This window comes from Ovis aries, chromosome 13 (assembly GCF_016772045.2).
Source record: "Ovis aries strain OAR_USU_Benz2616 breed Rambouillet chromosome 13, ARS-UI_Ramb_v3.0, whole genome shotgun sequence".
NCBI classification, from domain to species: Eukaryota; Metazoa; Chordata; class Mammalia; order Artiodactyla; family Bovidae; genus Ovis; species Ovis aries.
In genome coordinates this window covers 30,704,073-30,728,040 of record NC_056066.1, presented here as the reverse complement: position 1 = coordinate 30,728,040, position 23,968 = coordinate 30,704,073, and the positions used below count along the sequence as shown (strand labels likewise).

Genomic DNA, 23,968 nt, shown 5'->3' with positions numbered 1-23,968 from the left:
TGCACTTACTGTCTTTTATCATCAATGTCATTTTAAAATTTACTAACTAATCCAGCAAGTCTATATTTTGTACCTACTCTGTCAGACTCAATTCTAAATTTTTACACTACACATGTCATCTCATGTAACAACCCTCTAAGGAAGACTCACTATTGATCCACATTTTCTCCACTTGCATGGGTGGGAGCAGGATAAATGGGTTGATAATCTGCCCAAGTGGTGTAGCTGATAATCAGAAGACTTGAGATTTGAGTAAAGACAGCAGAGCCCAGAAACTCTGACTTAAATACTTCTACCATGTTGCCTCCGTAGGCAAAAGGCCATGGCACAGCTTGGGAATCACAAGTAGTAGAAAATATATGCTGGGATCACAAGCAGTTTAAAGTATTTTGAGCTTGGAGGCAGGATGCAGAGTAGTGAGTTGAGGGCAGGAAAAGCAGTCATCCACTTCCTGAAGATCTCCTGGAAAAGGAAATGGCAACCCTCTCCACTATTCTTGCTTGGAGAATCCCGTGGACAGAGGAGCCTGGCGGGCTACAGTCTATGGGGTCACAAGAGTCGGACGCAACTTAGAGACTAAACCACCACCACCACATCCTGAAGCGCCTTGGCTTCTGAATTACCCCTCTGGCAGTGGGGAGCTAGCTGAAGCGTTTTCAGCAGCAAAGTGACAAGACAACATTTGTGATTTAGAATGAATGCTCTGTACAGGGCAAGACATAACAGATCTGATTTCAAAGGATTAATTGTTGAACCTGCAAACTATGAACTTCATGGAACTCCCCAGAAAATGTAAGACTTGCATTGGATACTTTTGTTAGGATCCCATCATAGCCGTACAATATCACAGAAGACAGTTATTTCTAGAAGAGTCAGGGGATGATTAGGAAGCTCTTTGTGGAAAAAAGCAAAAGATACAAATAAAACTCTAACTTCATTTTGTTTTAAATTCATATATTTTTCTTTTGTTGTCTCGTAAGAACATATTTTAATATTACAAAATAATTCTAGATTTTTTCTTTTAATCCCTGTAATGTAATTTTCATCCATTGACATTTCAGTGTGAATGAACCAGATTGCTTAATGAAAAGTTTTCCCCTCCTCAAAATCATTTTCTCCTGTTTAAGTTAGATTAAAATTACATGTTATGTATGTATGTTAGAGTAAAATTGCAAATGAGTATAGACTTGCACTTCATGTGTTAGTGGCAGTAAAAAACAAAGCTTGAGATTGTTGGGCCACAAATATTAATACACCAGAGCCTCAAGCGGAGTAAAAATTATTGCTCTTATTTGATGACAGAGTGGAAGTCTGTTCTCTTTTTGGCATGGATTAATGGGATCAGGTGAGTTCAGTACAGGGGTAACCAAACAGTAACAACTGAAGGTTCCTGTGACTTCGCTGACCTTACATTTGCTGAGAGTCCTTGCTGTGGACCTGCCCCAAGGGTCAGAGACTCATATGTAAGGAGAGATGCACTGAAATCTCATTTAGAAACATGTCTTCTCCAAAAGACTTAGGTTTACCAAAATTGTTACATTCTTCACAAGGTGATGACTATTTTCATGACAATTTTTCAGGCTGTGGTGGAGTACTTCATTCGAACAATGGTACAATCAGATCCCCTCACTGGCCTCAGAATTTTCCCGAGAACAGCAGATGTTCCTGGACAGTCATTACACACCAAAGTAAACACTTGGAGATCAGCTTTGACAACAACTTCCTCATCCCCAGTGGGGATGGACAGTGTCAGAACAGCTTTGTGAAGGTCAGTGTGCTTGTGTATTTAATTGGAGCCAAGCTGGTTTCAGGAACGTAAATGTTTAGACTAGAAATGACTCATTGCTCTCAAAGTAGGAGAAGGACAATTGCACTGCTTGGATTTCTTGAATGAAAAAGTGAGAAACCTCAACCACTGGGAGTTTAAAAAAATGCTTTGTTGCATCTTCTATGTTCTTTCTCTGAGGGCCTGTACGCCTTTTAGTGGAAAGAATGCTGGCCTGGACTCCACCTCCTTTGCATTTACCGCCTCCATGTTCCTCTCTGAGCCAATTAAGCATTTTGGCTTTAAATCACTCAACTGTAAAATAAAGAGAATAATTCCTACTTCAGTAGGAATATTCTTAGCATTAGCGGTGATATGATACAATAACATAAATAGTACTCAATACTTGAAATATATAAATTACTCAATGAGTAGAAGTGGCAGCTCTGGGGAGCCTCAGAGTTGAGCTGCTCGGTATCTTGAAGGTGATGGTACAGTAAGTCCCCTATGTATGGATGAGTTCCATCTGAAGAGTGTGTTTATAGGTCCAATTTGTTCATTCAGTACAGTTCAGTTCAGTCACTCAGTCATGTCTGACTTCTCACAACCCCATGGACTACAGCATGCCAGGCTTCTCTGTCCATCACCAACTCCTGGAGCTTGCTCAAACTCATGTCCATTCAGTCGGTGATGCCATCCAGTCATCTCATCCTCTGTCGTCCCTTTTCCTCCCGCCTTCATTATTTCCCAGCATCAGGGTCTTTTCCAAAAAGTCAGTTCTTTGCGTCAGGTGGCCAAAGTATTAGAGCTTCAGCTTCAGCATCAGTCCTTCCAATGAATATTCAAGACTGATTTCTTTTAGGGTGGACTGGTTTGATATCCTTGCAGTCCAAGGGACTCTCAAGAGTCTTCTCCAGCACCACAGTTCAAAAGCATCAATTCTTCGATGCTCATTGGACCATAAAGGAAGTTGAGCATTGAAGAATTTTTTCAGTAGTCCAACAGTTTGCCTAGGTACCCAGCTAATACAATCGGCTATATAGTACTGTCATGTATTAGGTTTATAATACTTTTCACACAAATAATACAAAAAAACAAACACAAAAAACCAACATCTTTAAAGCAGAGACATTACTTTGCCAGCAAAGGTCCATCTAGTCAAGGCTATGGTTTTTCCAGTTGTCATGTATGGATGTGAGAGTTGGATTATAAAGAAAGCTGAGCACTGAAGAATTGATGCTTTTGAACTGTGGTGTTGGAGAAGACTCTTGAGAGTCCCTTGGTCTGCAAGGATATCAAACCAGTCCATCCTATAGGAGATCAGTCCTGAGTGTTCATTGGGAGGATTGATGTTGAAGCGGAAGCCCCAATACTTGGCCACCTGGTGCTAAGAGCTGACTCATTTGAAAAGACCCTGATGCTGGGAAGGATTGAAGGCGGGAGGAGAAGGGGACGACAGAGGATGAGATGGTTGGATGGCATCACTGACTCAATGGATGTGAGTTTGGGTAAATTCCGGGAGCTGGTGATGGACATGGAGGCTTGGCATGCTGCAGTCCATGGGGTGGCAAAGAGTCGGACATGACTGAGAGACTGAACTGAACTGAACTGAATCTTACAGTACAGTACCTTGAAAAGTACAATAGTACCAACTGTATCACTGCTGCTTTTATGCTTGCTTCTGGACATCCTGGACTTGAGATAAAAATGCTGCACCACTGTACTCTATATAGTACTGTACAGTAAAATACACGAAAGCACAACCACTTGTAGAGGATACAGGCAAATGACAGTGTATACTGGACACGTGAATTGACTTATGTGATTGGACATGTGAACACACATTCGCTTCTTTAAAAGTTCACAACTTGAAGGTTCGTGTGTAGGGGACTTGCTCTCTAAACTGGTGTATAATTAAATGTATACACACACATGTGTGAACACAAGTGACACTGGGAAACTGAGAAAGGTAGGTGGAGTGCATCAAGTCCACCTCCTGGTTATGATATTAATTATAGTTTTACGAGATGTCAGTATTAGAGGAAACTGGGAAATGTGTACCAGGGAGTCCTCTATGTCTTACAACTGTATGTGAATCTGCAGGTACTCAATAAACATAATAAAAAAAATCATTTGAGTGATAAAATATCACATGCAGCCAGGCTGAACTGTACAAACCTTAAGAAAAGTCAGAAAGTTTTTGCCAGTTTTGTAACATTTTGTAGATCTAATATTTAAGAGTTCTAGGTCATAGAGCCAATGAAATGAGATCTTGACTGACATAGCAGCAATGAATATTTAATAATTCCTTACCATTATTATCATGATAACACCTATGTTCTGGGCCAAAAGGTAGAAATGTCAAATCCATAATTAATGACTTCAGGAAAGCATAAGCCTTTGAGAATTCTTGAAGTTCCTTATTGAAACAGTTGAGATGCTTTCATAAAAGTTTTAGCTCTGATCATTTTTCCTTAAAAAGAGTATATGCAGATCTCTGAGTAAATCATGTTTATAATTTTACGGAGTTAAAAATACACACAGTACAGAAGGTGGATAGAAAACTTCTGTATAGTGTTTCCCTGGATAGTTAAGGGCAGGAAGTGGGAGGACATAAAGGGGATGTTAGGAAAATGTGGGTGTACATTTCTTTCCTGATGCTTATTTTGATCTTAGATATTTGGCAGAATATCCTCACTCTTGTTCTCAGTAGTTCCAGCCCCATGCACCTCCCATATCTCATACATGGCAAATATAATCTGGCTTCAGTAAGCTAACAGCAGGATATGCAGTGTTTGAAACTCACTTGAAATGATATGACCTTGAAGAGCTGATAGTAAATCTGTGCTCTGCATTTGGTCTCCCTCACACTTCTTCCTCTGGGCCAATTTGCTAATGGAAATTTCTATAACGGCTTGATGTGTTATGGCTTTGTTCAAGGAACATTCCTGCAAGTGATAAGTTTAGAATGAGTAATTCAATGTAAAGGAAATGTTGAGTAGTCAAGTAAGACCAATCCAAGCCCAATGCCTTTCTTGCCTTCTTGGGCTAGGTAATCCTTAGTTGGCGGTTGGGCACATTCAGCTAGATCAGGTCAACTAGGAGAAGGCGAGAGGAAATGGCCTAGCTATACAAAAATGAGCACAGTCTCCTTGGAAGAGTCAAGAATGGGCTGTGCTATTAAAAAAAAAAAAACAAAAAAAAAAAACAGCTTAAATGGTTTGCAAAAGAAAATACTGCAGATATGCATCCATTTTATTTACCATTATATTTCGCTCTCTATACATCTGAGTGCCCGTCGTGTTCCAGCCTGGGCACATTTAACCATTGACCAGGGAAAGCCTGGGGCATTAAGTCCTGTTTCTGGCTCTGTTAGGTGTGGGGAGACACTCAGGAGTCCAGCCAGACCCTGTTAGCCACAGGCTGCGGGAATGTGGCCCCGGGGCCCATCACCACGCCCAGAAACGTCTTCACGGCCGTGTTCCAGTCTCAGGAGGCCCCAGCTCAGGGCTTCTCTGCTTCCTTCGTGAGCCGTAAGTAGTACAGAACGAGGGGGTCCTTGAAAGGGCGAGGCTGCCACGGGCAGACCTGGGGAGGTGAGGGTCTGCTCCACAGTTGCTTAGAACCCTGGGGAAGGGCTTGGGTGAATGAATCACCTGATCCTGAGAGTGCACCCTTCCTTCCAATTCAGTGAGAATGGAACCGAATTCAACTGTAGCTCACTAGAGAAATGATGTAGAAGGCCTGAGTGCCACTCGCGAATATCTGAAATGGACCCTGAAATCCTCAGTGGGGCAGGAATTGAGCCGAAGTCCAGGAGGCCGTCATTAGTAGCCAATCAGCATACCTGGCTTGCCACACTCACCTGGGGCTGTAAAAACACGGGATTCACCCCAAGTTTGTCTGAATTCAGAATTTCCCTGGCCAGGGACTTACATGTTTAGTTTCTCACCCAGATGATTCTCATGCCCAGTCAACCTGGACAGTCACCTTCTTAAGGATTTTCTCTTCCTTCTCTGATGGCTACTCCTACCAGGTGGAATAGTGAGATGTGGAGTTCTCAGGACTGAGACACAGCGGTGCCTATGATTGTTGACTGAGTTAAATCAGGTAGCCACTATTTACAAACCACTGTTTAGGGAAAAGTTTGATGAAAGGAATTGGAGGAAATGACACAGTGAACAGGTATCCAGACATGAATAAGAGGGTGGTGTAAAGGAATTAATGAAAGGCACCCCAGACCTGATTTTAGGCCTTCACTTGGTTCATTGTATTTGTGTATGTGTGTGTGTGTGTTACTGACAGTTTAAAAGAATACTGATGTTTTCTATCTATGTTAGATAGGGAGTGTGTGGATTAACTAGTTAGTGGTTATAGAAAAATAAATGTCATTTTATTGGCTTAAAAAAAAAGGGTAGTTCTCTTTATTTCTAACACCAGAGAATCACATGAGAAATTGTTAAAGAGTTGGGATTAGTAAATTTAACCATTTTATAAAGCAGGCTGTATTATTTTTACAGCCATATTACAATGGTAAATGAGAAGAACATGTTTTTCTATAATATAATACGGTACTTAAAAACTTCAGTGTATTGAATCCTCTTCAATCTTTGCTAAGTTATCCTTTACTGTCTTAAAATTGAGAGATTTGCAGTGGACGTGTGGAAAAATTTCTACTTAGCCCAAACTTCTGCATCATTTTCTAAAAAATATAGTGTTCTAATTTTGCATGCATGCTTATCTTTAAATCAGAGCTCCATTCTTTTAGTTGCCATTGCTTCCATTTGGAGTGTCTCAGAGAATATATCTTTAGAGCAGCGGTCCCCAACCTTTCTGGCATCAGGGACCAGTTTCATGGAAGACATTTTTTCCATGGATTGGCGTGGGGGATGGTTTCGGGATGATTAAAGCACGTTAAATTAATTGTGTACTTTATTATTATTACATCAGCTCCACCTCAGATCATTAGGCTGGGGACCCTGGCTGTAGAGAGCTTAGGAAAGTTGAGGCTTTCCTCACTGATGAGGAGTTACTGTCTGGGAGAACAAATGTTCTGAGAATACCTTTTTCTTCCCATGTAGGATGTGGGAGAAATTTCACTAGCCCTTCAGGTTATATCGTTTCTCCAAACTACCCAAAGCAATATGACAACAACATGAACTGCACCTACATCATAGAGGCCAGTCCCCTGTCCGTGACCCTCTTGACTTTGGTGTCTTTCCATCTGGAAGGTAAGTTTATTTTTATGTAAATTACAGTTGGTTCTAAATAAATGATCGAGCAATAAGTAGAGGCCGAGACTGTCTAAAAATCACCATTTGAAGAAAACATGAAAAAATATGAGAGTGGAGTTGATGTAAACTTGAATAAAATTCCATCCAGTATTTGAAGAACATACATATCATCCTATATATTCCATCCAGAGGTTAAAAATAAAAAAATGCAAGAGCTTTAAGAACACAAGCATCATGTAAATGGCCTAAAGAAAGTAAGTCTGAAATCTATTACATGTTAATCATGGTTTCTAATTTATTCATTTGCATTTATTCCACACAGGTACATGTACCTACACACAGTCATACACATGTGTGCACACACATACACACACACACACGCACACAGTGAACTAACTAGCAAGAGAAACTTTACCACTGAGTCAAAGTATCAATAGGTTCTCCATAAATGTTGAGTGAATGAATTATTGACATTAATAAATATCTGTGATCTAGTTGCATGAAATAGAACTGTGAGATACCCTTTCCTCTCCTTTTTCATCCTCATCAGTTCCAGATGGATTGGGAAATTGCTAACCATAGTGCCCCTTTGGGCTTATTCCTGGCTGTTGGCAAAGGGGCCAGTGGAGCTGTGGTTTGAGTTGGGTTCTGACTACATTTGACACAACTTGATATTTAATTGGGTGGTATCGTACCACAGAGAAAAGATGGGCACCTTCAACCACTCAGTCATTTTAATATTTTTTGCAAATTAACTTTTCATTTCTGAATCACAGTTAATTTGTACATTTGCCAAGCCTCATCTGTCCAACCAAAATTTGCTTCTGTTTGGGTTGGTCTCCCATGGCGTGTAAAGTTAAATCTGGCAAAATGTCCTATAATATTCAGTCTCCAGAAAATTTATGTCTCATAAAAATAAAAATGACTTGTCAGTACTCATTTGTTGATAAATTACATAAAGCCTCTCTCACTGGATCCTTTTTCTATGACCTTGTTTTCCTATATCTCTACATATTGTAGTTTCTGACAAGTGTTTGCTGGAAAATGCCAAGTATGCATTGATGTCTGTCACTGTAAAAATGGACTAAGAAGTAAAATAGAATCTTCCCAGCATTTCCCTGCACAAAATTCCAGTAATATAAAAAGATGTTCATGATTTACAAAGTATTCATATTAGGGGAAAGGTAAAGCAGCTTATATAAAAGATCCAATTTTTTAATTTAAAATAAAGTGTAGGAGTAAAATCTGTAAGGCTATTAAGCAGTATTTTAAAAGTGGTTACTATGGTGTCATAGATTGATCAGTTCAGTTCAGTTCATTTCAGTCGCTCAGTTGTGTCTGACTTATTTCCTTCTTTATACCTTTCTGTTTTATGAGTTAAAAACTATCAAAAACTTTTTAAAAAATTGAAGTATAACATGTAACATTATATTGGTTTCAGATATACAATGTAATGGTTTAATATTTATATATATTTCAAAATGATCACCATGATCAGTTCAGTTCAGTTCAGTCGCTCAGTCGTGTCCGACTCTTTGCGACCCCATGAATCACAGCACACCAGGCCTCCCTGTCCATCACCAACTCCCGGAGTTCACTCAAACTCACGTCCATCGAGTCAGTGATGCCATCCAGCCATCTCATCCTCTGTCGTCCCCTTCTCCTCCTGCCCCCAATCCCTCCCAGCATCAGACTCTTTTCCAATGAGTCAACTCTTCACATGAGGTGGCCAAAGTCCTGGAGTTTCAGCTTTAGCATCATTCCTTCCAAAGAACACCCATGATAAGTCTAATTAAATTCATCACCATACATTGTACCTTTTCTATTATTTTTATAATTGAGAAAAAGTTATTTTAATAAGATAGGGAGGAACACGTGGCTTGGATTGTGCACCTATATGTGCGTTTGTTCTCCTTAAATTCCATAAACATGAGAATGTGATAGGCAATATAATTTAGACTAAAAAAAGATGATGCTGTCAAATATACTATATAAAATAGCCACACACAGCACTGTCAAAACCAATGGTATGTATATGATTAGAAGGCAACCTATATTTAGGGTGAACAGTAACTCCCTGAGTTTAGTTGACCAGGTAGGGTAAAGGGCTGAGATACTGTGGACTACCTGACCTGGGATGGGGGATATTTTAATATTTTAGGACAGGTTTCAATGCCAGAATGGCCACTTACTAATGACATGACTTTGTACAAACTACTTAATCTTTCTGATAATCACTGTAATTTTTGCAAAAATATAAAATAGTACTTGTGAAAGTCAGATCGTGCCTGTAGAAACTTATCTTGTGAACGATAATTCATCAGAATGGTCCTTTATAAAATATTTATTATTTAAATGTATTTATTTGGCTGCACTGGGTTTTAGCTACAGCATGCAGAATCTAGTTCCCCAACCAGGGATAGAATCTGGGCCCCCTATGTTAGGAGCTCAGGGTCTCAACCACTGGACCACCAGGGAAGCCCGAGAGTGGCCATTGTGTTGTTCTTTTTGCTGCCACCAGGATCTTTTTGCTGCCACCAGTCAGGATCTCCAGACACACCCTTAGCATGAGTTACCTGCGAACAGATATTTGATTTTTCCAGATTCAGTGATTTCTTCTTTACTGATGGATTTGCTCAGAATTGCCCAGTTGAAAAGATTACTCTTTGTATAAGATCATATCCTTATGATGATGTCTTGTGACATTTCTAGTGTTACACGTACTCAGCATTTCCAAACTGCTTAGTGAGTCATTTTCTGGCTTAGATTAAATGAATCATGATGATTCCCCAAAAGGGTAACATTAATCAGATTTATTTTGTAATTAGATTCTTTTCATTAATCATATCCATACCACAGTTCATTGAATACCATCAGCAAGTTACAGATCCATTAGCTACAGTAAAAATAACCTTCCACCCCCTTCTAAATGAGCCTCAAGAATTCATGTGCAGTATATTGTGGTAAAACTGAGAGGGAATTGCTCTCAAGAAAAATCAGAGCCTGTCTAAAGGAGCATTGTCTTCCTAGCTGCTAGAGGCCATAGATCTGTTTCTGAAAGATTCTGTCCAAAGTACTTCTGAGTCCAAGCAGCCAGCAGAGCCTGTGTTGACTGGGTGGAGATGAACATTCTGTTTCTGCTTTTTTTGGTGGTCCATTGACACAAAAGTTGAATTTGTCAAGGGAAAAATGAGCTATTCCAGGCTATGAAATATTACAGGGAAACACCCTTGTCCAGACGCTGTGTCTACTAAACACTGACAACTGGTTAGGAAAGATTTTACCTTTCAGGCTAGTTGAGTGCTTTTTGATGCCTTTCCTACAGAGAGGTTACAAATGTTCACTGACCTACTTTCTACTAAAATGAGTTGCTCTGAAAGCATGTTATGGTGTTTTATGTCGGCCTAGGTTTCTCTTTCTCCTTACTATTACATTTCCAATACTAGTCATTCTATGAACTACATACTTTTCTATACGATCACTAATGAACTATAAAAATTTCAGGGAAATCACAAGTCATAGCAGAAATTTCTATTTGAGCTCTTACAAGACTTTTAAAGTTACCTCAAGACTAAAATGGTTCTTGGTATTCTTAACAGTGTCTTTCAAAACTGTGAAATAAAAATAGAGATTTGACAAATTCAAAATGTTACTTTGGTCAAAAAGAAAACAGCAAAAACAGACAAAATATGAGAAAGTATGAAAGAGAAACCTTTAATGTTTACACTTATTTTGGAATCAGGTATCATCAAATACTCATTTTACTTTCCCAAATATTGAACAGTCTAAAAGTATATTTTTCTGTTTTCATTATTCCCATGGCCAAGCAGATGCCTCCAAGGTGCCAGGAGGATTATAGGCCTTTTCTTCTTTTTCTAACTTTATAGAAGAAGAAAACACTTCACAGATGAGGTAACCTAAGGGCAAACCTTTGCCTTCTGTGTCTTGGTTTCTCTGTCATTAAAATTACGTAATAACATTGATTCACCTTGGCGAGAATGAGGGATTTAGAATTCTTAACTAAAAAATACCATGTCTAGGCAAATTCTAAATTCAGTTTTTCTCAGATCCAGAGTATATCTTGATAAGAACGGAATAGAGAGTAGTCCCTTGACACAGAAAATGGGGAGAACCGCGCAAAGGTTTTCTGCTGTCTTCCAGAGATGGTCTCAAAGGTCCCACAAGTAACAGAGGTGGACTTCCAGAGCAGCCGGTTGGCAAATCCTATGTAATATTTGCCTTAATTTTCCTTCATTAACTTATAAGTTCTGGTTTACAAGCTATGCATAATAGAAAGCCAAAAGGAAAAACAAGAGAAAATTTGGTTTCAGATTTTTTTTTTCCTTTTGCCCTTTTTTCCCACCAAGAAGCAGGATAATTGACTTTCGTCCACCTTAGTTTACATTTCTCCTCCGTTTAAACTAATTTTTTTAAAAGTGGCATTATTCAGCTACTTACCACTTCTTTGCTTCCACAATTGTTTCTCAAGAAATCAAAGAGTAGGCCCATTTCGCAATTCACTACTTTAGAAAGCACTGAGCAATGGTTCTTCTGAAATAGTTCCTGTTGATGTTTTATGCAGATTGGTCAAGTTCCAGCAGAGATGGTATAGTTGTGTGAGGTCCCTTGCTTGCCTGCATGACAAGACCTTGACCTTCACAGTCTGCCAAAATGATCTCTGTACCAGGACCTGCTTCTGCTTCCCAGGGGATCATCCTCCACTGAGGAGTCCAGCCTGAAGCTACTCAGAGCTGCCCCTGATTCACAGCCCTCTCCCGAGAGCCCTCTGCTGTTTAACTGGGAAGACTTTAGCATATCTATAATATAGTATTTCAACAAAAAGGATTTCCCACTATTTCTAGTCCTCTCTTAAATCTCTGCCTCTCTATGACTCTGAAAGAAAATCAAAGTCTGCATCTAAATTCCACAAGTTTCTATTATTTGCTGCATTACTCATCCTTGGCTTCCTTTCAGTTCTCTCCAAGTTCATGGAATCATGATGAAATCCAGAATTGAACATGGCTATCTGTAATGAAGCCCAGAATAATGTGATAATTTTCAAGACATTAGAATAATAATAATGTGATTATATTTCAAGACATTAGATAGAGCTTTACCCATTTCAAATAATACATATGCTTTACAGTTTTTCGGGAGGATGGAAAATAAACATAAAAACAAATAATGGAGGATTATTTTATACTCAAAGATTTAAATAGTAAATATTCATCAAATCACAGACTGAAGATCAAATTCAGAGTGGCTGTAGTGCCTTGTCCCATGACATGAGCTCTTGTCCATGTAGACAGTGTCATTCCATCTCAGGGAACTACTCTTCCTGACAAGTTTTCACATGTCTGACTGAATGCTACCACCTGGCCATTAACTCAACTTTGAAATACATCTTGCTCCTTGAAGAACGTTTTTTAAACCTTGACTAAGTTCTTTTCTCTCCCTAGAAGACAGTCATCTAGTTGCATTTAACTATATTCCACTTGGGAATTCTGGGTATATTTTGATTGTATATTCAATTGGTTCCCCTATGATTATGGAAAAGTGTTTAATATCATTATCTTCTTATGGTTTTGTCACCAAGTGTCTTCCCATTGAAGAATCAGTGATATTTGGATCTAATGCAGTGAGGTGATACGCAGAGCTCTGCTGACATAGATTTGTGCCAAGTTATAAGCATTTCTATGCCACTTTTCATGGTAGAAGTCCCTTATCTGTGTATAAACTTTACTATTACAGCCAAGTTTCTCACTAGTAGCACTTTAGCATTAGGGGTGGAGCCATTCTTGTGGTGCGAGGGCAGGGGGCCTGGGTGGCTGCCCTGAGTCTTATAGCATATTTAACAGTATCCATCTACCCGCTCCATGCCAGTGGCACACCCCGACATGACAGCAAAAAGAAAATGTCTTCAGATATTGCCACATGTCAATCAGAAGGCAAAACTGTCTCCTATTTATAATCATGGAATTAAAGGAGTCATTTTATAAGAAAAAAAATTCTGGATTCTTTCAAAATAGGATTTACCTCTTGTGAAGGTCTACCTGTTTCCTCATACCTGTGCTTACTTTGTCACTAGGGTGAGAGTAACCTTCAGGAAACTGAGTTAAATAGTGACTTATCAAAATGATTGTTGATTTTAACTTCTGTGTAAATTGCATGAATCTTTCTCACATTTTTGTGTGATCATTTACATTGCTTCTGATTATTATTTATGTTGCTTCTGGTTGTTCCCTGCCCTGAACAGCTCACTCCGCAGTAACGGGAAGCTGTGTCAACGACGGCGTGCACATCATCAGGGGTTACAACTTGTCTTCCACGCCTTTAGCGACCCTGTGTGGGGAGGACAGCCTGTCCCCTCTCACCGTCTCTGGTCCAGTGCTGCTTAACTTCTACTCAAACGCACACACCACGGACTTGGGATTCAAGTTTTCCTATAGGATAACTTGTGAGTGACTGTAATGATGTAGTTTGGAATTTTCTTTTTTTTCTTGAGCAATTTCCACAGGAGATTTAATTGTGATTCATGTATGACCAACTTGAAGATTCAGAGACTTTAAGGGAAAAAGTTATTAATTAGATACATGGTCTAAAAATACTTAGGTATTTTCCTCTTTAAAATGGGGAGGCCCTTTTTCATAAACTTTGACAGAACTACTCTTTGAAAATAAAATGGAAGATAGAGATTTATTTTTGATCATTTAAGTTAGAATGAATAGCCACCTTTAGATGTTTATATGTAGCATAAAGTAACTTTTTTGACTTTCATTCTGGTGAAAGGCAATGCTTTATAAATTTAGAAAAAATGTAAGGGATGTTTTTATAGTCTTCTGGAAGGAAAGAGTTTTTTTTCTTTTTTTTTTTTAGCAATATGTGAAAAGCACAAGTAAACAAAAAGACTGATGTATTCAACTCTGTGATAATTTTCAACTTCTCTATATCAAAGGCAAGATGAGAAGTCACAGATTGGACAAAGATCTTTGTAGCTACCAAGATCTTTTCAGTTTTTAGTAGACAGCTTGATCAATGTTTGTTTGAAAATCATAAGACTCCACTTCCCTGTTTTGAAAGGTCTTTTCCTCTCCTGCAATAAACTTTGTTGGTTTGCTAACAGCAAATTTTTTCCCCCATGTCATCCCAACTCCAATAATAACATGGGCCAGAAAAAGATCTTGCAGAATGTTTGTTTGATCTTTACTTGACGAAACCCATTGCTAAAGGTAGAAAGTCAAAGCATTTTCTTTAAAAAAAAATTATCGTTCCCATCCACAGAGGAGACTGAAAATGTTTATTTACTCATGAAGAAGGCCTTCACAGTGTGTCCACATTAGCTGCCACCCAAGTCCTGACCCCATTTGTAATGCATCATTTTGTGTGGCTCTGGGGTTCTGTCAGCACAAACAGAATAGAACCATGAACATTCCTTCCCCCAGTTGTCTGCTGAGTAAGGATAAGGGGTGGTTTGTTTTATTCTTTTGCTTCAGCTAGTGTTATGGAGAGTTTCCTCCCTGCTTTATATTCTTTTAGTCTTCAATCCCTCATTTTCCTAAAATACTGTGTGAAGCGTTCATGTTATCTACTCTGAGAGTCTCATTTAAACAGGGTTATTGATATTGAAATTTCAGATCCTGACAATGGACAACTTTAGGAGTTATTTAGGCATAGTTTTCAGAGACCACATAATTGTGTACAAGATGAAATAGAATAATGGCTACACAAATCTAACATTTAACTCACTGCAGATGTACCAAGAGGTCTTAGCACATGAATACTTACGGGCATAGAGGATAGCTTTCTCTGCGAGGTGGACTCAGCTGAGACAAAATAAACAGACAAATAAATAAATAACCTTTATAACCTTAAATGGGAGCCACTATTTGGTTATCATTTCTAACAGATGTAAATGGAACACATCCATTGACAGTATATCATCAAAGTATAGTAACCTTACTATAATTTTAGAATCACAATATATAATAAATATAAATCTCTGTTGCTGCAGTGAGAATAGGGCGCTTTTCATCACTGGATAATGCAAGTTCATCCTTCTTACATGCAAGGTCAAACAAATAAAAATTCTATGTTTTTTTACAATAGAATTTCATTCCATTTTTACAGCTGTTGTTTTATTGCCTAGTAGGAATAACTAAGGGTTGAGGGCTATTAATTGCTGGCCTCAGGGCAAGGAATAGGCCTTGTTTCTTCAATAAAACGTGTGTGAATATGGTCCTTATCAGTCTCAGGACTAGCTAGAAATACACAGGACCCAAGAGTTATGCATGTGAGCCCAAAAAGAAAACTTAACTCCATTATTCCAAAAGTGATTTCTGGAACATCGCCTTGTAATAGTCTATCATGGACATAGGAGACTCCAATCTATATTATTTAAGTTGTTTAGATCACAGTCCTTCCTGGGCTCATAAGCCCACGATGTGCCTTGCAGTCAGCGCACCTTTTCTAAACTTCCAGCCATCACTGTCATCTCTTCCAATCTGTCACTTCAATGGAAAAGAAGGACGGTTCTATTCCAGCACACGGAACATTCTCTCTCATTGCCTTCACACTGGCCATTATTTTGGACTCAGATTTATTCCATTCTAAGAGGTGCCTTGAAACATTCTTCCCTGCTTCTTACTGTTTGTTCCCTCCATGGCAGTGGAAAAGCATGAATTATTTGTAAACACAATAAAGGGAGGTTTATATTGCTCTAAGACAAATGATTATCATCTCTCTCGGGGGTAACATGGTAAAGAATGTCTGACGATGACTTTCCTCTGTTTCCAGTCATAATCATTCTCTGCATATCCCCCACTTCTATCCCAGCCTGCGGCGGTGCGTTCAATCTCTCCACTGGAGTCATCAAGAGCCCTTTGTATACCTACTCCAACTACCCTGACAACATGCACTGTCTTTACACCATCACTGTCAGGAGCAACAGAGTCATCCAGCTCAAGTACGTAAGACACATTACTTTCTTGAGAAAACCGTTTCAGCTCTGTTTACAGAGAAGATATTCCTTTAATGATGCAGAGTATTGATGCTCATCAGAGGTACGTATGAGAATCTGGAGGAAGAGAAAGTGAGTCTGTGGTGTGGTCCTGGTAGCCTAGGACATGGCCTCCCTACCCTCCGCACAAACCAGTGGTCATGCAGGGAAAAACAGGCACTCCACCAGCTCAAACAATTGTTGGAGTTTTCCCAACAGTTTTAAAGGAGTTTATATAATGGGGTGCAATGTTATAAGCCTATCTCAAAGGGTGTGGGGAGGGCAAGAGAAAGCAGTTTTCATTTTGGAGACATATAATACACAAAGAACTTTAATGACCACTTGCACCATTCTCTTATTTAGTTCTTCATACAATCATATGAGGTATATATTGTTAATCTCACTGTAGTGAAGAGAAAACTGAAGCTCAGGAGCATCACATAACTTTTCCAAAGTGATACACTATTAAATGAAAAGTCAAAAAAATCCTTATCAGATTTCCTCCCCAAAGCATGTCCTTTATCCTTCCATATGCTCTCTCTCGAAAGGTAAATTTTCTAACTACTTAAGAAATTCGTTTTATTCCTATTTCAGAATATTTCTAAACTGGTGCTCAACAAGGTATCTTATATCATCAGTAAATTCTCCCCTGATCCTGCCTACTTCCAGCAAGACTGATTAAGGGAAAGTAACCTGCAGTTCTCCAAGTGATAAAGTTCACAACTGTTGTCATACAAGATAATATATTTCTAACTCCTGTGTTTCAGTGATATATAGCATGTGGTGGAAAACTCTGAAAGTTGCTGTAGTTTATGGCAATATAGAATTTTTTATAGACGCTTAATGGGCTAGGACTCCTCCTACCTCTGTTCCTCCTATATGACTGTGATCATATTCTCTTCCCCAAGTCGTAAACTCTCTGCAGTTTACCTCCAGAGACTCACATATCAAATGGGTCCTTGGACTGTAAGGCGGGTCTCATCAGGTTTGATTCCTGTAACAGATGGGGAGGGGCTACAGGCTGGATCCTGAAGAACACTGCAACTCCCACCTGAGACTGTTTAAGGACGCCATGCTCCAAAGCCAAAAACCCTTTAAGTCCGTAGAACAAAAGCATAAACAACAACTGCCAGATGGCCAGGAGCAAGAGGTCTGTGAAGGGATCACCTGCTCAGAATGGAAGCTTAAGGGATAGTTCCTGTCATTTGCCATCATGGCCCAATATTTGATTCTCACAGTGTAGGTTTATAGCATATGCTATAATATATATATAGGCCCTGGGGCTCACCATAGTCAAAGGTCAGATCAGTTTGGAAAACTATTTATTATACTCTTTTTAAGAAACTACATTCTATGAAACAGATACTATTCTAGGTACCGCAGAAGTTGTAGACTGTAGTAAAACATAGATTTTTCAAGGCTCTCAAAATAGGCCAGTTTCATGAGGTTTTATGGGTTAACGGGTTTTTCCAGATATTTTCTGTGCTGTCATGGGAAAATGATGCAAACCCGAAAAAGCTTTGAATCCCTCCTGGAAATTCAGGTTTTTATTGTTCTTCATGGATTCATGTTGTGGAAAATGAATGTATTGTCTATAGAAAATAAGAATGAAAGTAGTATGTTTGGAAGTTATCTAGCAATTGTTTTGCCCTCTTCTATTACAGGAACATTAAATGTTGCACATGGTTAAAAAAAATTAAGAAACTTTTCATCTTGATCTTTATCATCAGTTTGAAACATTCAGCCCACCAAGACATATTGTATCATTTTAACATACTGCATCATTTTTCTTAATCCTCTCTAATCATGAGATATTTTTAAAAGTATTCCATATTATATGCTATTTATTGCAGAGGCTTTGCCAACAAAGGTCTGTCTAGTCAAGGCTATAGCTTTTCCTGTAGTCACGTATGGATATGAGAGTTGGACTATAAAGAAAAGGGAATGCTGAAGAATTGATGCTTTTGAGCTGTGGTGTTGGAGAGACTCTTGACAGTCCCTTGGACTGCAAGGAGATCAAACCAGTTCATCCTAGATGAAGTCAGTCCTGAATATTCATTAGGACTGATGCTGAAGCTGAAACTCTAATACTTTGGCCACCTGATGCGAAGAACTGACTCATTTGAAAAGACCCTGATGCTGGGAAAGATTGAAGGCAGGAGGAGAAGGAGATGACATAGGATGAGATGGTTGTATGGCATCACCAACTCAATGGACATGAATTTGAGTAAACTCCTGGAGTTGGTGATGGACAGGGAGGCCTGGCATGCTGCAGTCCATGGGGTTGCAAAGAGTCGGACACAACTGAGCAACTGAACTGAACTGAACAGAGGCTAGCAAAAAGAGGCAAAAAAAAAAAAAAAACAAAAAACAAAAAAACAACCCACCAGAAAACAAAAACACCTGAGACAGAAGAAGAACCTACCAAAATGATGACAGGATATCAAATAACTTAAACAGGTTTTTTTTTAAGCTATAATAAACCCACCATAATTCTTAAGAAAATCTAGAAGAATATATACATGAATAGTTGGTTCACTTTGCTGTACATCAGAAACTAACACAACATTGTAAATCAACTATACTTCAATAAAAAAGAAAAGAAATACTATGTTAGGCAATAAAAAGAAAAGTCAGGGATGTATCTGTTAGGATAGGTTATACGTGATAACAAACCACCCCAAAGCACAGTAGCTTACCTCAGCAAGTTTCTTTCTCACTTGTATGAGTGTATCTAGAGTGGTCCAGCAAGGAATCACCTCCTAACATAGTCACTCAGCCACCCAGGTTGATGGAAACTCATTTTGCATTTGCTTCCATGATCATCACTGCAGTGGAAGGCAGTGTGCATATTGAGTAGTAGTGCTTAAAACTTCTTCCAAAAGGAATATGCATGACAACTGTTTACATTTCTGGGGCGAAAGTATCTCTTAGGGCCATGTCAGACCTCTAGTGTCTGTCACAAAAAGACAATCCTAATAAATGTCAGGAAGGTCCAGAGCTGGGATGAGTGGTAACATGCCCATGATGACTACAGTGATCTGAAGTGTGAATTACTGCTCACTGCAGTAAAGTGAGGTGCAAGAGAATTTAATTCATTCCTTGTACCATTGATTTCTTATATTTTTTTTCTGAGGAATAACTTATTTCATATTCCTGGTTTTCAAAATCACAGAAATAATAATAATATTTTGTTGGGTCTGTTCTTTTCCTTTTCTGTCTTTTTTTTTTTAAGCATCTTCTTTATGTCAGGTACCCTAGTTTGGTTTTAGTTTCATATAGCTTCATTTAACCTTAGAATAAAGTCCGTTTTAAAAAGAAACAGAGTGTAAGAATGAAAATGAAGCTCTGCTTCTAAAACCAGCATTTCTTCCACTCTGTTATATTAGCATCCTTCCCATAAATAAATAATAGGATAATAGCACCACTTGATGTCATAAAAGTAACAAGGGAGCAGAGTAAATACCATATTTTTAATGAGACTGGGAAACTAAAGTGTTGCTCAAATGATAAATGCGTATCAGTTCAGCTTGTCAAAGCTTAATGTCAAAGAGATTTAATATGTCCTTGACTATAAAATCCTGAAAATCCAAAGCTGTGTCTTACTCATCTGTATATTCCAAAAGCTTATCATCAGTTCAGTTCATTTCAGTCACTCAGTTGTGCCCAACTCTTTGCAATCCCATGGACTGCAGCATGCCAGGCCTCCTTGTCTATCACCAACTCCAGGAGTTTATTCAGACTCATGTCCACCGAGTCGGTGATACCATCCAACCATCTCATCCTCTGTCATCCCCTTCTCCCACCTTCAATCTTTCCCAGCATCAGGGTCTTTTCAAATGAATCAGTTCTTTGCATCAGGTGGATAAAATATTGGAGTTTCACCCTCAGCATCAGTCCTTTCAATGAATATTCAGGATTGATTTCCTTCAGGATGGACTAGTTGGATTTCCTTGCAGCCCAAGGAACTGTCAAGAGTCTTCTCCAATACCATAGTTCAAAAGCATCAATTCTTTGGCACTCACCTTTATAGTCCAACTTTCACATCCATACATGACTACTGGAAACACCATAGCTTTAACTAGATGGACATTTGTTGGCAAAGTAATGTCTCTGCTTTTTAATATGCTGTCTATTTGGTCATAACTTTGCTTCCAAGGAGTAAGCGTCTTTTAATTTCATGGCTGCAGTCACCATCTGCAGTGATTTTGGAGCCGCAAAACATGAAGTCTCTCACTGTTTTCACTGTTTCACCATCTATTTGCCATATTCTAGTCTCTCAAAAAATTTCCTCTAAACTTTTGAACTGATCAGTAAAATAGTATATTATTTCTAATGTTTCCTAGCAAGTGGATCGTGGATGCTTGTTAACCTTTGTCCTATCTTTTTTTAAAAAAATAAGAGCTAAGCTGTAATTTAATGGAAGTACAAATGGAGAACATCACTATTAACAAGGTTCATTTCACAGATTCAATGATTTTGATGTGGTTCCCTCGGCTTCCTGCTCTGAAGACTACTTGGCAGTTTACGATGGTTCTAACATCAGTGATCCCCTTCTCGGCCAATTCTGTGGCTCCAACCTTCCACCAAGTATTAGGAGCAGCAATAATAGTATGTTCCTGGTGTTCAAGACAGATTCAATTCAAACAGCAAGAGGTTGGAGGATAACTTTCCGGCAGACATTGGGTAAGAATTTTGGACTTGTAAATCTACTTTTTATAACTGTTACAGTTCTGTTTTAATTTTTTTTTAACCTGTCTAAAGCCGCTCTTCATTTAAGTTTAGAGAAAGATGTCACATAAAATTTTGGTTTTAAAAATTACATGTAAGGTATGTTGAGTGAAAAAAAAAAAGATTCAACAAATGTGTCTTTCTACTATTTAAAGATAAAGTCTGTTTACAGCACTATCTCAAACGAGATTTGAGTCTCATTATCACCCATGAAAATGGTAGTTGAGCCTGTAGATAGCAAGGGCCAGATCAAAAAGAAAAAAAAGGCCTTGTGGCCTATGTTGACTTTATCCTTAAAATGGTGAGGAGCCTGGGAGAATTTTAAGTAATGCATGTCCAGACTCTGCTTCTAGAAGCATCATAGTGGTAGCAGGGTAGAGAAAGGCTTGGTGTTGTGTGCTTAATTCTTCAATCATGTCCAGGTCTTTGCAACCCCATGGACTATAGCCCACCAGGCTTCTCTGTCCATGGGATTCTCCAGGTAAGAATACTGGAGTGGGTAGTCCATCACTCCTCGGGGGATCTTCCCAACTCAGGGATCAAACCGAGGTCTCCCACATTGCAGGTGGATTCTTTACCATGTGAGCCACCAGGGAAGCCCAAGAATACTGGAGAGGGTAGCTTATCCCTTCTCCAAGGGAGCTTCCTGACCCAGGAATCAAACCAGGGTCTCCTGCATTGCAGGCAGATTCTTTACCAAATGAGCTATCCAGGAAACCGAGAAAAGACTTGGAGGACTCGTTAACCTCTAAAGGAAGAAGCTCATTATGGAATTTTAGATGAGGGTGTTTGAAAGCTCAAACTAATACAGGGGGAATAGAAACAGAAGGAAAGGTGAAAAATCTCAGGGATACTCAGAAGGTAGAATACTCTGGAAGTACAGTGTTGGGAACTTGATGCTTATTAATGAGGACATGAGTTGAGAATGACTTTTTGTGGGTAGCTCACTGGTTTGCAGGGGCTTCCCTAGTGACTCAAAGGGCAAAGAATCTGCCTACAATGTCAAAGACCCAGGTTTGATCCCTGGGTTGAGAAGATCCCTTGGAGAAGGGAATGGCAATCCACTCCAGTACTATTGCCTGGAGAATTCCATGGACAGAGGAGCCTGGCAAGCTACAGTCCATGGGGTTGCAAAGAGTCAGACATGATTAAGTGACGAACACTTTCACTTTCTTTCGCTGGTTAGTGGTGCCTTAGGAGGCTGAGGTTTAGGGAAGAAATGTTATATTTCGTTTGGATCATTTTGGGTTGGAGGACCTATGAGATATCTAAATGGAGAAATATAGGAGGAAGTTGAAGCTTGAGAAGCAATTTGGGCACAAGGTAGTTATCAGGGAGCCATTTAAAGGTGAAAGAGAAATCCAGGTGAGAGGCTCAATCAAAAATAGCGCCCCTGTAATAGCACTGCTTCTGAGAAATAATTATCTGTAAATACGAGCTTAGAATTTTTTTAAAAAAGCTTTTTATTTTGTATTGAAAGGGTTAGTTGCTCAGTTGTATCCAGCTCTTTGTGACTCCATGAACTGTAGCCCATCAGTTTCCTCTGTCCACGGGATTTTCTAGGCAAGAATACTGGAATGGTTTGCCATTCCCTTCTCCAGGGCATCTTCCTTACTCAGGGATTTAACCAAGGTCTCTTGCACTGCAGGCAGATTCTTTACTGTCTGAGCCACCGAGGAAACCCTATTTTGTACTGGGGCATAGCCAATTAACAATGTGGTGATAATTTCAGGTGAACAGTGAAGGGACTCAGCCATACATATACATGTATCCCTTCTCTCCCAAACTTCCCTCCCATTCCAGGCTGCCACATAACATTGAGCAGAGTTCCCTATGCTACACAATAGGTCCTTGTTGGTTGTCCATTTTAGCTTAGAACTTTAAGTTCATTAAAATATAAAGTAGCTAACCAGTTCTCTGTTTATCTGTACTTGTAGCATCAGTGGCACAGTCTAAAATCATTTATATCTGACTCTGGGAAGTGTTCTGATTCTTCACTTTGAATACAGAAGTGATCAATGTTCTAAAAACAAAAAGCTCACAAAATAAATCACTTACTGTGACTACTCAGAGAGACCTGGGGTGTTTTCTACAATAAGAATTCTACCTCAGTGTTCAAACTCTTTCTTTCTGTTTACCCCATGCTGTGCCCAACCTTCATGCCTCTGATAGCAATCAGAGCTTACCTTCACCTTCTTTACATTTAGTGTGTGATTTTTGTCATGCATTTGTCGAGGGAAGCAATTAGACATTTGTGTTTTGAAGTCTTCCCAATAAAACGCAGACATTGTGACAAATGGAATCAGAAAATCAGAAACCCTACTTAGCTGTATCAACAATAACTTGAAAGCAAGTCTTATGGGTAGACAGGGAGCATTCATTGCCTTAATAGAATTGCCTAAGTGAAATGGCATACAAAACACAGAAGGCTATTTTGAAAAAAAACAACTTTACTTTCCTTTGGAGCTTTTTTGCACAAAAGAACTCATCTATCCATGCCTTTAGCACAGACTTTAGAATCAAGTAACATGTAATTGCATAGCTCATTCTACCCGCTTTCAAATTGTTTTCCTTTTTCCTAATATATTCTCACATGATCATTGAAGTCATCCTAAAGCACTCTACACGGTCGTCACCTGCATGAAGCTTAGCCAGTGTTCCCTAACCTCATGAATTATGATGTTTTTCTGAGCTACAAAAGACAGTTGGGGACTTCATGTGATTTTAGTGAACTGAAGTAGCACAGAAGGAAAAATCGTGCACTGTCAAAGCCCCTGCTTACCTGTAAACACTGGACACTTTCAGTCAATAACTGTTTTCTTCTGGTCACATAGAAAAGGTTTACACGCAGAGAGCAGAAATGGGGTTCATTCCTTACCCGCCGCGTGCTACCCCTGCATGCCCATCACCTCTTCCTTTTTAAAAAATATGTATTTGGCTGCACTGGGCCTTAGCTGTGGCACATGGGACCTTTAGTTGCAGCATGCAGGATCTAGTTCCCTGACCAAGGACTGAACACACATCCTCTGCCTTGGCAGCACAGAATCTTAGCCCCTGGGCCACCAGGGAAGTTCCACTCTCACCTCTTCGTCATGTATAAATGCCATCAGCCACTTGGGGATATTTAAAGAATAATTTTAAGTTATGTTTAGTGGTTTTGATTTTTACTGAACACCTGAGTATTAAAATTTTGTACTGTTTTGATCTTAAAAACCTTTCAAGACCATACGTACAAATTCACTG

The 23,968-nt window shown here is 39.1% G+C and overlaps 1 protein-coding gene across 1 annotated transcript in view; it reads left to right on the top strand.

Moving 5' to 3' along the window:
• CUBN (cubilin) overlaps positions 1-23,968 on the top strand; it is a 272,612-nt gene that overhangs the window by 207,466 nt on the left and 41,178 nt on the right. Inside the window, exons 54-59 of the mRNA XM_015099599.3 lie at positions 1,581-1,768; positions 5,142-5,298; positions 6,847-6,996; positions 13,256-13,456; positions 15,832-15,961; positions 20,463-20,680. Coding sequence (XP_014955085.3) covers positions 1,581-1,768; positions 5,142-5,298; positions 6,847-6,996; positions 13,256-13,456; positions 15,832-15,961; positions 20,463-20,680 — 1,044 coding nt within the window. The remainder of the gene's footprint in view (positions 1-1,580; positions 1,769-5,141; positions 5,299-6,846; positions 6,997-13,255; positions 13,457-15,831; positions 15,962-20,462; positions 20,681-23,968) is intronic.